Raw genomic sequence first — 19994 nt, forward strand, 5'->3', positions numbered from 1 at the left:
GCTTGGCCGGCAGAGAGCGGGGCTTCCGGAACTGCCTCTGGAGGCGGAGAGACCAGACCGCCCCTCCCCGGCAGGTGTGCCGCAGCCCCTTGCCCACGGGCAGGTGTATGTTTGGGGGGGGAGAAGCGCCGCTCCCTCCCCTCCTCGTCTCCCCCGTCGCCTCTTCCCTACGGACTGGGGTGGGGGAGCCGCCAGCGGCGGGCGCAGTCCACCGCAGGGCAGGGCAGGGCAGGGCAGGGCGGGGGTTCCTCTCGCTGCGTGGGCGTGGCCGGGCGCCGAGGGCGTGTCCTGCTGGCGTGTCCTTCCCGCGGGCGGATCGCGGGGGGGGGGAGGGCGTGGCCCAGGTGGCGATTGGACCCGGCCCCGCCCCGCCCCCGGGCCCCGGCGCCGCTCTGGCCCCGCCCCTGCGCCACGGGGTCTCCGGCAGTGGGTGCGGGGGCGGCCCGGCGGCAGCGGCGGCAGCGGCGGCGGCTGCGCGGGGGTCGCGGGTTCGAGTCCCGCCTGAGGCCGGCGGGCGTGGGCATGAGGAGCGGCGGGAAGAGGCGGCGGCGGCGGTGGCGGCGCCATCATGTCCCTCCTCTGCGTGCGCGGTGAGTCCGGCGGGAGGGAGAAACAAGCCGCGCCCCCTGCCCTGCCCTGCCCTGCCCTGCCCTGCCCTGCCCTGCCCTGCCCCTCGGGGGGGGGCGGGGGTCCCTCCGGAGGCAGCTGCCCCTCCCCTGCCCCGCCCAGGCACAGCCGCTCCCGGGGGCGGGCCAGGCGGGAGGCTTCCCCCGGGGACGCCGGGAGGGGAGGGGAGGGGAGGGGAGGGGAGGGATGCCCGGGGGGGGGCCTGTTGGCCCTGCCGCGAAAGGAACCGCCTCTTGCCCCCCCCCCCCCGGCCAGATAAAACGAGCGGCCGCTTTTTATCCCGCAGGTGCCTCAAATGCATTAGGCCGGGGGGACCCCCCCTTTATTTCGGGGAGGGGAGGGTCGCCGATTGAGTTCCGAGCCCCCCCCCCCGCCGTGTTAGAGAGCGAACTTGGGAGCGGACCGAGAGTGGGGAGCCGCCCCCCCCCCCTTGGTCTGGCTAGGGCTCTTCCCTGCCTGCCGCTTACCTGCGCCCTCCCTCCCTCCCTCTCGGGCGGGCAGGAGGAAGGAAGGAAGGAAAGAGAGAGAGAGAGGCGCACCTGCGGCCAGGTGCCCCTTTCCCCGCCCCCTCCAGGGCTGGCCGGGCCCTCCTCCCCACAGAGCCCGCAGGGGTCTTGCCTTCTTCTACTTCCACCAATAGGCCCAACGGGGTGGGGGGGGCACCTGCCAGGGACTGGCTGGAAGGATTTATCCCCCTCCCCCACACCTTGGCTTCTTTCCCTCTCCTCCCTTCCTTTTGCTGTCCATGTCCCCCGCTTTGTCCCCTTCCCTGACAAATTTCCCCCTAAACTCTATACCAGTAGCTGGGATTTTTAAATTTATTTATTATATATATTTATATACCACCCTCTCTGGAGGCTCAGGGCGATTTATTTATTATTTCTTATATATTTATATACCGCTCTCCCCGAAGGCTCAGGGCGGTTTACATAAAATGTCTAAACAATACATGAAACAATCCATAGCATATAAGTAACTGTAACAAGAGTATTAACTACTGATAATTATAACAAGGCAACAATGCAAACAGGCCCAGAGTTCTGGGGGGGGGGGAGCAGGGGCCCTTCAGACGTTGTTGGTGATGCCTGGTCTCAACCGAATGCCTGGCGGAAGAGCTCCTTTTTGCAGGCCCTGCGGAACTGTTTTAGCTCTCTGCAAGCTCATTCCACCAGGTGGGGGCCAGGACAGAGAAGGCTCTGGCCCTCGTGGGGGCCAGGCGGGCATCTTTAGGGCCAGGGACCATCAGCCAGTTGGTAGCAGTGGAGCGCAGAGCTCTTTTGGGGGCATAGGCAGGGAGGCGGTCCCTCAGGTACACTGGCCCCTGGCCATGTATGGCCTTAAAGGCCATACCAGAACCTTTATCCTGATCCGGAATTCAACTGGCAACCCCTGTAGTTTGTGGAGAATGGGTCGGATGTGGGACTTTCATGGTGTTGTGGTCAGGATCCTGGCCACTGCGTTTTGGACCAGCTGTAGTTTCTGGATCAAGGCAGGCCTGTGTAGAGTGAGTTGCAGAAGTCCAGTCTAGAGGTGACCGTCATGTGGATCACTGTGGCCAGGTGTTCTGGGGCCAGGTAGGGTGCTAGTATGCTTGGCTTGGTGGAGATGGCAAAATGCCAGCCGCCACTGCCTTTGTGACCTGGGCTTCCACAGTGAGGGAAGCGTCCAGGGTCACGCCCAGGTTCCTGGCGGTTTGAGCCACTGAGAGCTGCACACCACCCAGGGCGGGCAGGCGCGCTTCCCCACGTGGGCCCTTCCTACCCAGCCACAGGACCTCCGTCTTTGGAGGACTGAGCTTCAGACGACTCTGCTGCCAGTACTGGCTCGGGGTTCTGTGCTCTCCCAGGGAAAGAGCCGAAGGCCAGTCTCTGTGTCAAACCCTTGAGACAAATCAGTTGTCATTTGGGGGCTGGCCTTTGTCAAGATGCTGAAGATGCTCAGCTCTACGGATCCTTATCATCTAAATCCCCTCGGTGATGCAGTAGAGAGCCTGAACCGCTGCCTGGCCAAAGTCGTCGGTGTGCTTAGAAATGATCCGTCTGCAGGCAGAAGGTTGCTTCTCGGGTGCTAGCATGCCTTAAGGGCCAAATTCTCCCACAACTGACCACTCTGGTCATCTTCAGAGGCCCCGTTTGGGCTGAGCTGAGCGGGTGGGGGCTTGAGAAAGGGCCTCCTTGCTCATGGTGCCAAAACGCTGGAACTCCTCCCCATGGAGGATCACCTGTCTATCATTTTCTTTTGCCACTTGTAGGTTTTGTGTGGCGTGGCCCCCAAGGACCCCCAAGGACTGCTATTAACCCCCCCCCCTGATTTTTGTCTTATGCGGGTACAGACATTTTAATGTATATGTTGTGATGTTTTGGTGGCTTTGATCTTTGCCCTATTTGGGTAGAAATAGCTGAAATAAATTAAAACCAAGCGTCTGGGGATGAGGAGGGGGCTACCGAAGCCCATGGAGTCCTGCTCTTGTCCCAGGGGGCCAGGTCAGTGGTGGTCGGGGGGGACTCCCCGGTGCCATCTTGTGGCGGGGATGTGGCACAGGCGTGACTTGGGACGCCTGGGTGTCGGTCTTTCACAGGCTCAACGCCTGAGAAGGAGGTACAAAGTTCTGCATGCCACCGTAGCGCATACATTTTAAATTTTGCTGCCAGCCTGTCAGCTGCCATTGCTGTCAGCCTCCCCTTGGTAGGAGGGTGGCAAAAGGAGCCGCTGATCCCGCCTGGTGACCCTTGCGCTGCTAAGAGGGAGGCTCCCGTGTGAGCAGGAGGCCAGGAAATGCACGGGAACTGGCTTGGAGCCCTGTCTGCACGGTGCACTGTGGTCCCGGAAGCCCTCCGAGGGCCTGGGAACGATGCTCCAAGTCTGAGCCCACCCCGCCCGACGCAGGCCGGGAGACCCTCGGTGGCTCTTGTGGGGCGAAAGAGGGGCCAGAGAGACTTAGAAGTGGGGGTGGTGAGACAGCCCTGGGAGTGGCTTTTGACCCCCACAGGCATCCCCCTGGCTGGCTCCTGCACAGTGGCTTTTCTGCCATTGTCTGTATTTTGGGACAGAGAGGTGGATCCAGCCTCCTGGTGGACCAGGGGCTTCTGGCTCCTGGGGGGACGTGTGGAGGCTTGGAGGAAGGCTCCTGGGCTCTTCTTCACTTCCAACCCGCCTGGGGAGACTCCTTCTCTTTGCGTAGAGGAGGAATCGGGGGGGGGGGGGAGCCACCGGGGGAAGCGTCTGGAGTACTGCTGGGAATAGTTCCAGCCTTTTAATCGATCAGTCAAATCAGTCTCATAGTGTATTTTGATTTAGCGATGTATTCTGGGTGGGAAATAAATACAGACATAATTTGTGTGAACAGAGAGTCTCTCGTGAAATGTCCTTCGGCGGTTAGCCCCAGGCCGGAACAGGGGAAGTCGGGGGGGGGGGGGCAGGGTTTCCAGTTCCAGGCCTGGAAGAAACCTGTTGTCGGGGTCCAGAACGGAAGCATTTCAATAGCTGGTGGGGCATAGCGGTCGCTCGCTCGCTCTGATGATTGATCATTGGGGGGGGGGCCCAATCCCCACTGGAGCGGGTTGGAGGAAGAAGCGAACGTTTGTAACGGTTTGCTTTTTGTTTAAGACCATTTAACTCTTTCTGCATGATCCACCCAAGAGACGCTTGTTGCTGCTCTCAAGTCCTCCACGCAGGGGGGCAGCAGCCCTGTCGGGAGGGTCAGGCTGGAGACCCTCCCTCTAGACCCCCTCCCCATTTGAGCAGTCAGGGGAGCAGAGCCTTGCTTGAATGCGCTGCCAGGGCCTGCGCTCGGAAGAAACGGCGGCTGCGGCTGCTGCTGCTGCTCCTTAGTTGGAGGGCAGGAAAGAAAGGGGTGGGGAAACCTCAGACGGCTGCTCCAAAGACGCCCCACACTGCATGGGGGCTCTAAGGAGGTCTGTGTCTCTGACATGAGTGAGATGCACATGGATGGATGTTCGTGTTCAGGGCCGTCAAGCCGCTCTACTTATGGTGACTCTCTGGACTTATTTATCTATTTAGGTTAGATTTAGGTATTTCCCTCCCTTGTGGCTTAGAGCAGTTTACATGGGACGTGAGTGGCATCACTGTGTCATTAACAATGTGGCATCATCAACAATAATCAGTGCATAGCATAGGCAGTAGAACATTTATTCCTGGTAATAATGACGCAACTGTGCCCCATAGAGTGAGCATGTCTGGATGGCAGAAGGTTCTGGGAGCCCAGTAGGGGTTGTCACTGCATTTAGCCAAATGTGTGGCGGAAGAGCTCCATTTTCCAGGCCCTGTGGAACTGGGTTTGCGCGGTCAGGGCCCGGATCTCTTCTGGGAGCTCATTCCACCATGTGCGGGCCAGGACAGAGTGCGACCTGGCCCTGGTTGAGGCCAAACGTGCTTCTTTGGGGCCAGGGATCATTAGCCGGTTGGTGTTGGCCAAGCACAGCGCTATTTGGGGGGCATGAGCAGAGAGGTGGTTTCTCAGGTACCCTGGACCCAAACTGCATATGGCTTTAGAGGTAATTACCAAGACCTTAAGCTTAATCTGGTAACTATTGCAGCTATTGCAGCGGGGGCCAAATGTGGGCCCTCCAAGATGTTCCCGTGAGAACCCCGGCTGCTGTGTTCTGGACCAATCATAGTTTCTGGTTCAGTGACAAGGGCAGGCCCATGTACAGCTAGTTGCAGAAGTCCAGTCTAGAGGTGACCGTTGTGTGGATCACTGTGGCAAGGTGTTCCTGGGCCAGATGGGCGTTAGTAATCTGGCCACCAGCCGCATTACTCTTGTGACCTGTGCCTCCATAGAGAGGGAGGCATCTGGGATCGTGCCCAGGTTCCTGGCAGAGAGAGTCACTGATAGTTGCACTCCATCCGGGTTGGGTAGGTGCTCTTCCTGGCTTGGACTCTTCGTGCCCAGCCACAGGACCTCCTCCGTCTTTGAAGGGTTGAGCTTCAGACAGCTCTGCTTGAGCCATCTCGTCACTGCTTCCAGGCATCTGGCTAAAGCTTCTGGGGTGAATCAGGGTGGTTGTCCATCAGGAGGAAGAGCTGGGCATCATCTGTATATTGATGGCACACAAGTCTGAACCTCCGTACCAGCTGGGCGAAAGGGCACCTGAATAAAGGTGTTAATCGTGAGTTGCCAGCGGTTTGATTGTCTCTCTCCAATTGCGACCTTTTGTCTGCGGCCCCAGAGAAAGGGGAGTCATTGGAGGAGTGTCCCCTGTATTCTGGCATCAGCAAAGCTCATGGTCGACGAGGTCAAATGCTGCCATGGGGTCAAGTGATACAAGCAGTGCTGACCTGCCTTGATCCAGCCAGCGATGGAGGTTGTGCATCAGGGCGACCAGCGCTGCCTCCACCTGTGGCCAGGCCGGACACCTGACTGGGATGGATCAAGGACTGAAGCTTTACCCAGGAATGCTGGTATTTGGTGTGTGGCAGGGGATGAACCACAGCCGCCTTCAGCCATCCCAAGAACTCTCCCATTGAGAGGCAGAGGTTGATCGTATCCCGGAGGGGAGCTCCAATCCTCTCATCAGGCAGCCCTGCTTGAGTCCTGCTAAGCGAGGGCCCTCTTGCTGTAATGCTGCTGTGGTTAAGAGTGCCATTGTCTAATCTGGTTTGATTCCCCGCTCCCCCTCCATTTGCAGCCAGCTTGGGGACCTTGGGCCAGTCTGTTAGAGCTGTTCTCATAGAACAAACCTATCAAAAGCTCTCTCAGCCCCGTATAGGGTATCCGTTGTGGGGAGAGAAAAGGGAAGGCAACTGTAAGCTGCTTTGAGCCTCCTTTGGGTAGAGGAAAGCGGCATTTAAGAACCAACTCTTCTTCTTCTTCAGTAATCTCAGGGCTCTCTCAGCCTCACCTGCCTCACAGGGTGTCTGTTGTGGGGGGAGGAAAGGGAAGGTGAATATAAGCCGCTTTGAGACTCCTTTGGGTAGAGAAAAGTGGCATATAAGAACAAACTCTTCTTCTTCAATAATATCAGGGCTTGTTCAGCCTCAACCACCTCACAGGATGTCTGTTGTAGGGAGAGGACAGGAAAGGTGACTGTAAGCCGCTTTGAGACTCCATTGGGTAGAGAAAAGTGGCATAAAAGAACCAACTCTTCTTCTTCTTCTTCAGTAATATCAGGGCTCCCTCAGCCTCACCTTCCTCACAGGGTGTCTGCTGTGGGGAGAGGAAAGGGCAATTGGAAGCCGCTTTGAGACTCCTTCGGGTAGAGAAAAGCGGCATAGAAGAACCAACTCTTCTTCTTTTTCATTGATTAGTGGCAGCTTGCATGGTAAGCCACCCTGATTTCCTTTAAAGGTTGAAAGGCAGCTAATGAATGTTTTAAAGAAATAAGTATTGTCATGGGTCCCTTGTCTTACCCTACACCCCCTCTGCGTGTCACTGCAAAACCTTTTTCTGCTTGGCACGGGTTGCTCCCAGGGGCCTTGCTCTTGGTCCCCCAAGGACCACCAAACCACTGAGTGCCCTCAGTTGGGGGTGGGGGGGGGTTGGGAATGGAGCCTTGGTGGGAGCTGCTTGCTTAGGAAGGTAGAGGGTGGCCGTGGGGTGGCTGGCGTGCGACGCTTGGAGCTTCCAGAGGCCGACGGGGCTGTGGGGGGGGGGACTCTGCGCTGCTCGGTGAGCTGAAGCTGGGGGCATCTTTCCTGGGCAGGTGCCTCAGCCTCCTCTCCCGGGCCCGTGGGCATGCGGTTTGCGGTGTTTGTTTGCAGAGCTTTGCTGGTGACGAGGCTGAGCCATGGGAGGGTGGCAGTTCAACAAAGGCAGCACCGAGGGTGGCAGGGCTTCTCACCCTGGGCTGCCCTCAAAACAAACACGCCCGGCCTCCAGGACTGCAGCTGCCTGTGCAAATGGAGGCTTCGCTCTTGGCTGAGCTCCCCTCTGGAGCCCGGGGTGTTGGTTTTGGAACCGGGAGTGGCTTCTGGGTCGGTGCTCGTCGGGCTTGACGTAAGCAGCTTCTTCGTCTGTGGACGGGCCGGGAAGGGGGGATTCTGATTCTCCTTTTGAACGGTCCAGTCTCTGCTGGGGGGCCTCTGTCTCCCCACCTTCCTAATGCTGTGACCCTTTAATCCAGTTCCTCCTGTTGTGGCGACCCCCAGCCATAAAATTATGCAAGGGTTCTTTCACCGAAATTAAACCAAAACTGACCAGCGGCATGAAGATTCATTTTTCGTGATTGTATATAAATTGTTCCCCCCCCAGGGGGGGTTTCTCAGTTCAGCTCTGCCTCTTGTCCCACCAGGCCGATCTCGCCCTTTTCTGCTGGTCGAGGACCACTGATCTAAAGTGTGTTCTGCCCGTGGGGGTCTTGGAGGGCAGAGCAACCGCTGGACCGGCAGTGGCCTTCTTGCCCCTCAGAAGTAGCCTTGCTGCACCCTGAGGAGGCCAAGTGGCCGCCATGTATTTAGTCCTTTTTGTTGTGTCACAGCTTTTGGCCAACTGCATATGTGTAATAGAGCAGGGGCAATCAACCTGTGGTCCTCCAGATGTTCATGGACTACAATTCCCATGAGCCCCTGCCAGCGTTTGCTGGCAGGGGCTCATGAGAATTGTAGTCCATGAACATCTGGAGGACCACAGGTTGACTACCCCTGTAATAGAGCATTCTCATGGGGGGGGTGATTTACGGAGAATTAAAACTCATTATAAGGTTTTTAAAATATTTATTTTGAGAGAAGCTCAACTCTGAAAACAAGTCCGGTAGCCCCAAAGTTCCTCCCAATGCCAGCCCAGGTGAATGCCTGTGGTGCTCTGCTTGAATGCAAGGGGTCCCTCTTGTGTGCCCCCTTTCCTCACCTGCCTGCTGACCAAAGGGGCTTGCTCTCTCCCTTCAGCCAGCCTGCTGGAGGGCCTGCAGGACCCGGTGAGCTCAAGGGAGGCAGGGTGTGGTCAGTGGGGGAGGACGGAGAAGCCTCGGAGTCTGTGACTGGGGGGCGATCCAGGCTCCGTTCCCTCGGGACTGCTCCGTGGGCGCCTGCTGCAAGTGCTCCGGAGTGACCCCAGGGGAAGGGGCCTCTGGCCCAGAGTGCTCCGGCCTCCCTGCCCTCCTCTCAAGGGCCTGCACTGGCCTCCCTGGCTCCCCCACCCCCTTGCCCCAGAGGAAGATGCTGGGCTCACCGCCCACTCCCCCCCCCCCCCCAGGAAGACCGAGTTTTCTTTCTCTGTTGGGGTTTCCAGGGGGGGGGGAAGGGGACTTCCTTCCCTCAGCAGCACCAGCTGCCTGGAACAGGGAGCAGATCACTTCCCAGTACGAAGGGACTTAACTTTGTAAACCAAATCTAATCAGGAAAGTCTCCCGAGGGGAAGTTGCAAATTGCAGGGGAATTCGTTGGGGAGGGGAGTGGGCACCAGCTTTGACGAGGGAGGCAGAGGATCAATTGGGTCATGGGCAGCCACGGTCCCGGGTGTGAAATTGCTTCCCAATTGCCTTTTGAAGAAACCGTCTCCCCTGGGAAGAGAGAAGGTTGTTATCTGGGGCCATCCCTACCCAGAAATGTGGCCTAACGTGTGGCTTCTTTGGGGAACCAGGTCACCTGCCCGAGTGGTCTGTCTCTCGTGCGGCTTCAGCAGGATTAACATCCCATAATCTCAGTGATTGAATTAGAGATTTGGTTCCTGTCCTCACTGTTCGGTTCAGCACAGCAGCTGGGCAGAAGCGGAAGGAGGATCCTTGAATGGCAAAGCAGCAGGGATCCACCCGAGCAAGCGCTGCATTTCTCACTGTGGGGAGGGTCAAATGTGCAAACAGGATTTAGCCAGCAGCCAGGAAGCAGGTGGGTCTGGCCCTGCGGCAGGAGGAAAGACACAGCCCGGGCCAGGAGGGCCCAAACAAGCCCCTCTCAGCAGCACAGCAGGGCCAGCCCCGTTTAGTGATGGGGCAGGAGGGCACCAAGGCAGGCAGGGCCATCGCTTGCAGAGGCAGGCACGGGGGCGGGGGGGGGGGGGGGAGCCGCCTCTGCTCATCTCTCATCCCATGTGGGGCTGCCGGGAGTCCCTGGGGGTTGGAGAGCCCTTTTCCACGTCCCCAGGAAAGGCAACAGCCTCAAGAGCAGCCCTGCCCCTTCTTCCAGGGCCTGCTTGCTGCTGGCCCCCCTCTCTCTGCCTGCCAGCCAGGGGGTCTGCCCCCCACCTCAAGCGTGGTGTGCTACCCAGGAGGCTTTTTGGTACTTGGGTGGCTGTTTTGGGGTTCTGGGTCTTCTGCCTGTCGCTTGCAGGTTCTGCCACCCCGCAGTGAGCCTGGCCTTGCGCCGTGTGCCCTTGGAGGGGGCTGGCATCCCCATTTCTGTCGCAAGCTCTGACGGTCAGGCTTGGGAGCCAGCATGAACTCCGGGCTCTGTTCTCCTTTCTGCCCTTCTATACGGATGGGCCTGTTCGTGCCAGTCTGGAACCGAGTTCTTCTACAGCACCTTCAAGACCAACCAAGATTTATTCCGAGCGTGAGCTTTTGGGTGCAGGCACTCTTCCTCCGACTACGCACAATGGAACAGAGATCGTGAAAGTACAGATATAAGGAGAAAGTAAATGAGTAGCAAATTAGCAAACTGTGTCATAACATCCAAATTATGCAGTATGATGATAATCCTTTGCTTAAAAGGCTACTCAGTCTTTTGGCTTCAGTTGTAGTTCACAAAATCATTGAAGAAATAAAACTGTCCATTTGAGTCATCAATGCAGGCACTTTCCCAGTTGTGAAAAGAAACAACTAAAAGAGACTCCTGGTTGCCAGCCCCCTCCGTCTCCCCCCAAGCGTGGCAGCATCCCTGCAAGTGAGAAGCTGTGCTGGCCAGTTATCTTGTCCGGAGAGAGACCGGAGAGTTAGATTCTGAGTTACGTTACATATTACCAACATCCCATTGCAGTCACATTGTCCCAAATAAAAGGGGATTGCAAGGAATGGGGATACAAGAGCTGAATGAGGTTAGCATGCATAGTGGGATAAAAACCTATGTCCTTGTTGAGTCCAGGGTATGCCATTGTTTTGAGTGCTGTAATACCTTGTATTGATACAATCTCCCTTTCTAGTCTGTTCTTGAAGTTCCTTTGCAATAAAACGGTTACTTTGAGGCCCCTTATTGAATGTCCTGGAAGGCTGAAGTGTTGCCCTACAGATTTCTCAGTCCTGTGAGTTTTGAAGTTTGTGTCCATTTATTCCTTGGCAGAGGGTCTGACCTGTTTGCCCTATGTAGAGGACGGAGGGGAATTGTTGGCACATATCTTCTAGCACTATATTTGCCAAAGATGGAAGGATGGAAGAAGAAGAGCCTGGGGGCCGCTCTTCTGCTGTGTTCCCTGTTCTGACCTTGGTTTCACTGCTTCACTGCAAAATAGGCCCAGGAACGGGCTTTGCGCATCATGTGCTGGATTTATGTAGGATGTAATCTTTTGGCCATCTGTCCTTCTTTCAGTGTCAGCAGATGAATCCCCCCCCCTCTACGATTCCAAATGCAGCTTGGAAATACAAGTGTCCACTTCCTCTTTTCTGTAGCTCCTCAAGCCCCCCCCCCCACCCTCAAGCCCCCAGAGAGCCATTTTTGTGTAGTGGTTAGGAGTGCGGACTTCTAATCTGGCATGCCAGGTTCGATTCTGCGCTCCCCCACATGCAGCCAGCTGGGTGACCTTGGGCTCGCCACGGCACTGATAAAACTGTTCTGACCGGGCAGTGATATCAGGGCTCTCTCAGCCTCACCTACCCCACAGGGAGTCTGTTGTGGGGAGAGGAATGGGAAGGCGACTGTAAGCCGCCTTGAGCCTCCTTTGGGTAGGGAAAAGCGGCATCTAAGAACCAACTCTTCTTCTTCTTCTTCTCCCCGGTGACTGCTTTTCTGGTGCACGGAGCACCTGTCCAGTGGGGCCTGGAGCCAGCCAGGTTGACCGCCTCAGCTTTGCGGTGGAGAGGTCAGGGCGGCATGTGGGAATTTGGGCCCTTCCATCGGGGCTTGCCAGGAAGGACTCTCTTGCCTGGGACAATCCTGTGGGATGATGGAGAAGAGAGGGGCTGGGGAAACTGGCAAGGTGAAAAACCCAGAGAGATTTTTCTGTGCGTTTGCTCTGTTTAAGTTTATGAAATATGTAATGCATATGGTTATTAGATTTTTTAAAATAAGTATAAATATATCTCAAATTCTTGTGTGTAGAATCATATAGCTTTTTCTGACGCACATGGGATGACACTCTGAGTACAGAACCTAATGGTAGCGAAGAGTGGTGACTTTGGGGACATAACAAAGGAATTGGTCTCTAACATAGATAAAATTTATACATTATAGATCCCACTCAACCATTCAGCTACACATTATAGAGAGTTCTATATAGGTATATTTATATAGAGAGTGTATAATCATAATCTTGACCACTGAGGAAGACCCGGAAGGGTCAAAACTCCTTTGGTCCTTGGTTCTATGTGCTGTTAGTTCGGTATAGTTTTTATTCTGTTTTTATTCTGTTTTTAATTATGCAATAAATAATTAACAAGTTTTACATTATTTTTATTGTTCAGCTCAACTTTTGAGTTCCTACATGTTAAGGTTAGGTTTTGTTCCTTTTGGTTTAGAATCATAAATTAACAGAATTGGAAGGGACCTTATGGGTCATCTAGTCCAACCCCCTGCACTATGCAGGACACTCACAACCCTCTTGCTCACCCACTGTACCCTGCCACCCCCTTGAACCTTAATAGAATCAGCCTCTCCGTCAGATGGCTCTCCAGCCTCTGTTTAAAAATCTCCAAAGATGGAGAACCCATCAACTCCCAAGGAAGCCTGTTCCACTGAGAAACCGCTCTGACTGTCAGGAACTTCTTCCGGATGTTGAGAAGGAATTTCTTTTGAATTAATTTCATCCCATTCGTTCTGGTCTGTCCCTCCAGGGGAAGAGAGAATACCTCTGCTCCATCCTCTACATGGCAGCCTTTTAAGTACTTGAAGATGGTTATCGGATCCCCTCTCAGTCATCTCCTCTCTAGGCTAAACAGACCAAGCTCCCCCAACCTTTCCTCCTACGTCTTGGTCTCCAAACCCCTCATCATCTTGGTTGCCCTCCTCTGGACACGTTCCAGTTTGTCTACCTCCCTCTTCAACTGGGGTGACCAAAACTGAACACAGGACTCCAAGTGAGGCTGAACCAGAGCAGAGTAAAGCGGTACCATCACCTCCAGATGGTATTTCCACAGGCTGCAGCCTACAGGGGACTGAGTCAGGTGTCTGGCCTTCTCAGCTGTGCACTGGCTTATCTACCTGGTGACGTTTCACCTGCAGCCTGGCCCTCAGAGTGGAGATGGGTCCTTTGGCAGGTCCGACAGGTGCCATGATGCAGAACCCTGGCAGGGCCTTGTGGGGAGGAAGCAGATCCCAGTTTGCCAGGGTTGCATGCATTCGGACATTGTGGCAAACTGGAGTTTGCCTGCAGGCTCACCACATCCATATCCAGGAAGAGCATTATGAGCCAGCCGTCATGAGGAACAGGTAGGCGTAATGAAATGCAGCACGTAGGGGCACTCCAGCATATATTTCTGCCCCAGCCTCCCGGGAACTCTGGCCGATTTGCCTGCAGGCTCAGGCAGGTTAGAGGGGGTAAATTGGATAAATTGAAGGACTGTAATCTGGATTTTCAGACAGTTAGGTGGATAGGGAATTGGTTAGAGAACCGCACTCAAAGAGTTGTTGTCAATGGTGTTTCATCAGACTGGAGGGAGGTGAGTAGCGGGGTACCTCAGGGCTCGGGGCTCGGCCCGGTACTTTTTAACATATTTATTAACTAGTAATCAAGCCCATTGCAGTTCTAAATGCAATGGGCGCTAGCAGTGAGTGTGGGTTTGGGGGGGGGGGAATACCTGCAGTCTTTGGAGGGGGTTTGAAAGGGGAGAAGGGGGCAGGGTAAGGGACACACTCTCAGCCACCCACCCACCCCCTCTCTCAGAACCCCCCCCCCGAGAAGCAGCGCCGCGGTCCTCCCTCCCAAGGCCAGTCAGAACCCCAGGTCCACTTACAAACCTTGCGCTGGTCCTGGTTGCTGTCTGCTGGTCTTCGGCCATCGCAGTTCCCAGGAGAAGGCCGGCGAAGCCGCTCCTGCGTCCGGGGAAAGGCGGGCCCGGCCACCCCCCCACCCGCGGCTCTCTGGAGCCTTTCCCCGGGCGCAGGAACGGCTTCGCAGCGTCTCCGACGCTGCGAAGCCGCTCCTGCGTCCGGGGAAAGGCGGGCCCGGCCACCCCCCCACCCGCGGCTCTCTGGAGCCTTTCCCCGGCCGCAGGAACGGCTTCGCAGCGTCTCCGACGCTGCGAAGCCGCTCCTGCGGCCGGGGAAAGGCAGGCCCGGCCACCCCCCCACCCGAGGCTCTCTGGAGCCTTTCCCCGGCCTGACGCTGCTTCAGGCCAGCGGCAAAGGAGCAACTGCGAGCCGCGCTGCGCGCGGCTCGCAGTTGCTGGCGGCGGGAATCAGAGGGACCAATCGGCAGGCGCTTCGCGCCTGCCGATTGGTCCCTCTGATTGTCTGTCATGAGGAAGGGTCCAATCTGGACCCTTCCTCATCCCGGACACATCCCGCCCCAGAACCTCTTACTGTCTTATTTAGTCCGTGGCGCCCGCGGCGCCACGGGCGGTGTACAGATGATCTAGATGAGGGGGTGGAGGGACTACTCATCAAGTTTGCAGATGACACCAAATTGGGAGGACTGGCAAATACTCCGGAAGATAGAGACAGAGTTCAACGAGATCTGAACACAATGGAAAAATGGGCAAATGAGAACAAGATGCAATTTAATAAAGATAAGGGTAAAGTTCTGCATCTGGGTCAGAAAAATGAAAAGCATGCCTACTGGATGGGGGATACGCTTCTAGGTAGCACTGTGTGTGAACGAGACCTTGGGGTACTTGTGGATTGTAAACTAAACATGAGCAGGCAGTGTGATGCAGTGGTAAAAAAGGCAAATGCCATTTTGGGCTGTATCAACAGGGGCATCACATCAAAATCAGAAGATGTCATAGTCCCATTGTATACGGCACTGGTCAGACCACACCTGGAGTACTGTGTGCAGTTCTGGAGGCCTCACTTCAAGAAGGACATCGATAAAATTGAAAGGGTACAGAGGAGAGCGACGAGGATGATCTGGGGCCAAGGGACAAGCCCTATGAAGATAGGTTGAGGGACTTGGGAATGTTCAGCCTGGAGAAAAGGAGGTTGAGAGGGGACATGATAGCCCTCTTTAAGTATTTGAAAGGTTGTCACTTGGAGGAGGGCAGGATGCTGTTTCTGCTGGCTGCAGAGGAGAGGACACCCAGTAATGGGTTTAAACTTCAAGTACAACGATATAGGCTAGATATCAGGAAAAAGTTTTTCTCAGTCAGAGTCGTTCAGCAGTGGAATAGGCTGCCTAAGGAGGTGGTGAGCTCCCCCTCACTGGCAGTCTTCAAGCAAAGGTTGGATACACACTTTTCTTGGATGTTTTAGGATGCTTAGGGCTAATCCTGCGTTGAGCAGGGGGTTGGACTAGATGGCCTGTATGGCCCCTTCCAACTCTATGATTCTGTGATTCAGTCCCTCATGCTTCTTTCTCCCCCAAAATGCATTAAGCAAGTTGAATGCTCTTTCTTCAAGGCCCAGTAGAAGGCGCTGTTGGTGCATGGGAGGGGGCTCGCTTGCCAAGGCTGGGCCAGTGCTTGGAGATTTGGTATCTGGGATTTTGTTTATGGTGTCATCTCTTCTGGAAAGCCGCACCAATTGTCTTCTTCGTAGTATGTGCTTCCTCGCAGGAACCGTTTCTCTAGGCAAAGTGCGCCAGAGGTCTTGCTGACCCGGCCTGTTCCTGCAGCCAGCACACGCTTCTGCCCACTCATGCCACCCTCTGGCTTCAGAAGAGGAGTCGGTCCTTAGATGCCGCTTTTCTCTACAAGAAGGAGTCTCAAGGCGGCTTCCAATCGCCCACCCCTCCACAACCCACCACAGGCACCCTGTGAGGAGCCTTGAGCAAGGTGGATGCCCACCCCCATTTCCCCTTGGCTCCCTCTCAACTGCTGCCCACATGTTGGCCCCTCCTAAAGCATCCTGTCATGGTGCCGATCATCCTCCCACTGTGGCCAGACCCCGTTGGGAGTCCTGGGTGCAGTTCTGGAGGCCCCACTTCGAAAAGGACGTGGACAAAATGGAGACGGGGCAGAGGAGAGCGGTGAGGATGGTCTGGGGGTGCCTGGGGACCAAGCCCTGTGAGGAAAGGCTGAGGGACTTGGGGATGTCCAGCCTGGAGAAGAGGAGGCTGAGAGGGGTCAGGAGGGCTCTCTTGAAGTATTTGGCCCTGTGGCTGTCCCTGCAGAGGAGGAGCTGGCTGGCCCCTGGGTGAGACGGGAGGCTGGACTAGGTGAATCCTCTGTGGCCAGACCCAGCAGGGCTCTTCTGAGGGTCTTCTGCCCATGAGCCCCCTTCTGACCCCAGAGTCCCTGCCTTTGTCTGGGCAAGAGCCCACCTGGCCCTGCACTTCAGGTTCTTGGATTGGGGCCTTTGTTCTCTGCTGGTTCAGCCTTCCCCCCAGTTGCTCAGAAGAAATCTGGGGCAACTCAATCGAGCAGCTGCTTATCCACCTTCCTTTGTTGTGAATAGATGAAGCTGTAACTGGAGGGCTCCTTTCGCTCTTGTCTGTACTCGGAACATTTAATTAACCGGTGAGAACTGTTGCTTTGGGGAGGAACAATCTGCTGACGCTCTCTCTCTCTCTCTCTCTCTCTCTCTCTCTCTCTCTCTTGTTTTTACAGTTAAGAGAGCCAAGCTCCATGGCCCCCCAGGTAAGAGCTTGCTGGGTTAGCCAGTGAGGGGTGGGGTGGGTTGATGGGTCTGAAGCCATGTCAGGCTGTCAGTCATGACAGGAAGGGTGCTGCCTCCTTGAATTGGAGGCACACCCTCAGTTGGCACATGTTTGTTTGTTCCGTAAAACACCCACCCTGCAAAACCAGGAAGAGTCACAGCAAAGCTGAACTGCTTGGAGAGCTGAGCGGCCTTTGGGGCTGATGGAGCCCGCTCCTTTCCCAGCAGGCCATGCCTTTTCAGTGGCTGGCTCTGCCCCTCTGGCCCTCTCCTCCCAGTCCCTGCCTGTGCCTCTCATGTACCCGCTCTGCTGTCTTGTCCAGAAAAGTTCAACACGTACGTGACCTTGAAGGTGCAGCATGTGAAGAGCACGACCGTCTGTGTCCGCGGGGACCAGCCGTGCTGGGAGCAAGACTTCCTCTTGTGAGTACGATGCTGCACCCCCACCCGCGTGCCGGCTGTGCCGGATCCCCCCCGAATGGCCGTGGGAACCGCCTGCTCTGCGGCGGCCGGGGTGGGGGGAGGCGGCTTCCCCCCAGCAGAGCCTGAAGGCTGTAAGAAGTGGCTCTCTCTTCGACAACTGGTGTGGGAACCCCCAAGTGTGTACAAGCAGAACAAGGCAGTCATCCCTGTGAGGTCTGGCTGGGGGGGGGGGGGGGCAGGACTTAGTGGCCAATACAGGAAATCCTTTGGACAGAATTGCAAAAGGAGCCTACAGATGAATATTCATTGTGCTGAATGTACCACCAGCTGCAGCAGATAACACAGCTGTTGTTCTGTGATGTGAAGGGGAACCAAGAGACTCTTGAACACCTGGACTGTGATCAGATGGGAGTGCCCAGAACGTCCTTCCCGTGTGTCTTGCACATGGCCCGCGCACTGGAAGTTCATTGCACTGCTGTTGTCATGGCCCCGTCTCCAGAGGGTGCCTCTGCACCACTGCGTGTGCCAGGCTGCCTGTGCTGCTCAGTCTGTGTTCTTCTGAGGAAGAGGCCTCTTGAAACAGGGCAGTCTACCATGGGCCTCGTGTGGTGGGCTCACGATGGGTTTGCTGGGGAGGTCCATTTAGGGCATCTTGATTAATTCAGCCCTTGGGGGGCTGATCAGCAGGATGTCTGGAATCAACCCCAGTATTGCTCTCCTTCATTGGTGCATGGGGGCGTTCATTAAGGGCAGCTGAATGCTGCCTGTCCAGAGTTCTGCGTGAATCCTCTTTCACACCAGCTTGGTGTCGTGGTTAGGAGGGCGGACCTCTAATCTGGCGAGATGGGTTTGATTCCCTGCTCCTCCTCCACATGCAGCCAGCTGGGTGACCTTGGGCTCGCCACGGCATTGATAAAACTGTTCTGACCAAGCAGGAATATCTACCTTCTGGTAGAGAAAAACGACATGTAAGAACCAACTCTTCTTCTTCTTCAGTAATCTCAGGGCACTTTCAACCTCACCTCCCTCACAAGGGAGTCTGTTGTGGGGAGAGGAAGGGAAGGCGACTGGAAGCTGCTTTGAGACTCCTTCGGGTAGAGGAAAGCAGCATCTAAGAACCAACTCTTCTTCTTCAGTAATCTCAGGGCTCTCTCAGCCTCACTGACTTCACAGGGGAAGGAAAGGGAAGGCGACTGTAAGCCGCTTTGAGGCTCCTTTGGGTAGAAAAATGCGGCATCTAAGAGCCAACTCTTCTTCTTGAGTAATCTCAGGGCTCTCTCAGCCTCACCCACCTCACAAGGAAGAAAAGGGAAATTATTGTAAGTTGCTTTGAGACTCCTGCTAGAGAAAAGCGTCATATAAGAACAAACTCCTCCTCTTCCTCCTGTTCCTGTTCTAAAAAGAGGGAATGATTTTAAAAGTTGCGTGCCTTGTGTCTTTTTCCTCCCCTCTTGCAGCGAGATCAGCCGCCTGGACTTGGGCTTGATTGTGGAAGTGTGGAACAAAGGTCTGATTTGGGACACGATGGTCGGGACGGCGTGGATTGCGCTGAAGGCCATCCGCCAGTCGGACGAGGTCAGTGGGCTCTTGGGGCTGGGCTGGTTCCCCTGCGAACGGGGCCTGTGGCATGTGCTTCACTGGCAGCAGGGCGGGGCCACTGGAATCTGGATGCCAACAAAGGCCCGCCCTCTGCTGTGGCTTTCTGCAGCTGGGCCTCCGTGAAGGGCAGTGGCGCTGTGGGGCAGTCGTCTAGGGATGGCTCTGAATAGGGCAGTGCCTGCTGTGAGCCGAGTTCTGGCTGAGCTGTGCTCAGCTGCCTGGCCTGGCGTCTTGCTCTACGGTATCACGCGAAGGCCCTGTGGAACGTGGCTGCTGTATGGTGGCCCTTTGCCTTCCTGTCCCCAAACGGCACCGATGGGTTAGGAAGACTTCCAGGGTCTACCGGAGATACTTCGGCCCGGGTTCTCTGCCTGCAGACAAAAGGAGACAAGGCTTTTTGCCAGAGCCCCTGTGAGGCCTGTGGGCTGCTGCTTCTTGTCCAAACCCAGATTCCTCTTGAATTCCAGCCAAGGAGAGGGAACTGGAGGGTTTGCCTGGGAAGGATGGTTGGGGTAATGACGTGTATCTTTCTCAGGAAGGCCCTGGGGAATGGTCAACACTGGAGGCCGAGGTCCTGCTGAAGGACCAGGAGGTCTGTGGCACCAGGAACCCAACTCCGCATAAGATCTTGCTGGATGCACGATTTGAATTACCCTTTGGTGAGTATAGTGGGAGGAGAGCAATGCCCTCCTTCCTGCTACAATCAGGCTCCTCCCTTCTCTCTGTTTCCCAGGGATCTGGCCTGGAGTCAGGACGTGTGCATTCGTCCAGTAGACCCTTGCTGCCAGTGGATTTGTCACTCGTGGTTTTGCTTCTTGACCGTCTGTCATGTGCCCCTATGATGCTATTCTACCTGGTTTTGCTATGGTGACGTGATGGGAGAGCTCTGTATCCCTAAATGTTGTGGGGCTACTGAGCATAAGCCAGCGTTCCATCCCTGGTGGATTTCAGCCGTAGGGCTGATTCCACAAACAGATCTCTGCGAATGGCAATGGTCTACTGTAGCTAACGGCTGCAGAGGAAAGAACACGCAGTAATGGGTTTAAACTACAACGATATAGGCTAGATATCAGGAAAAAAAATTCAATCAGAGTAGTTCAGCAGTGGAATAGGCTGCCTAAGGAGTTGGTGAGCTCCCCCCTCACTGGCAGTCTTCAAGCAAAGGTTGGATGCACACTTTTCTTGGATGCTTTAGGATGCTTTGGGCTGATCCTGCGTTGAGCAGGGGGTTGGACTAGATGGCCTCTATGGACACTTCCAACTCTGTGATTCTGTGAGGGTCCGTTTCGGGGACTGCTGGGTACGTAACACCAAACACCACCACCTCGATCCCCATTCATCAATCAGACCTCCTTGTTCTGGCTCCTTCTCTCTTCTCAGCCACTAGAGATGGACGGGTCCCCAAAATCTTCATGGGGAGGGCAGGGACACGTCCCTCCTCTGCTTGTACTGAGCATGCAGGGAGCAGAGAGGAATCTGCCAGCAGCCAGGACAGCGGGCCTCCGATGCACCAGACACTTTGCCACATGTGGCTACCGAGCTCTGGGGAGAAG

The 19994-nt window shown here is 55.7% G+C and overlaps 1 protein-coding gene across 10 annotated transcripts in view; it reads left to right on the forward strand.

The window, feature by feature from the left end:
* The first annotated feature begins 403 nt into the window (after positions 1-403).
* The window catches only part of UNC13B (unc-13 homolog B), a 148883-nt gene continuing 129292 nt past the window's right edge, over positions 404-19994 (forward strand). For 4 of the 10 annotated variants that reach the window (XM_077346622.1, XM_077346623.1, XM_077346625.1 and 1 more), the window contains exons 1-5: positions 404-590; positions 16371-16400; positions 16743-16842; positions 18300-18417; positions 18977-19100. In XM_077346622.1, coding sequence (XP_077202737.1) covers positions 569-590; positions 16371-16400; positions 16743-16842; positions 18300-18417; positions 18977-19100 — 394 coding nt within the window. In that variant the 5' untranslated portion in view covers positions 404-568. The remainder of the gene's footprint in view (positions 591-16370; positions 16401-16742; positions 16843-18299; positions 18418-18976; positions 19101-19994) is intronic. The other 6 variants (XM_077346631.1, XM_077346632.1, XM_077346635.1 and 3 more) reach the window with 3 other exon arrangements.

The sequence above is a fragment of the Paroedura picta genome, chromosome 7, assembly GCF_049243985.1.
Source record: "Paroedura picta isolate Pp20150507F chromosome 7, Ppicta_v3.0, whole genome shotgun sequence".
NCBI lineage: Eukaryota > Metazoa > Chordata > Lepidosauria > Squamata > Gekkonidae > Paroedura > Paroedura picta.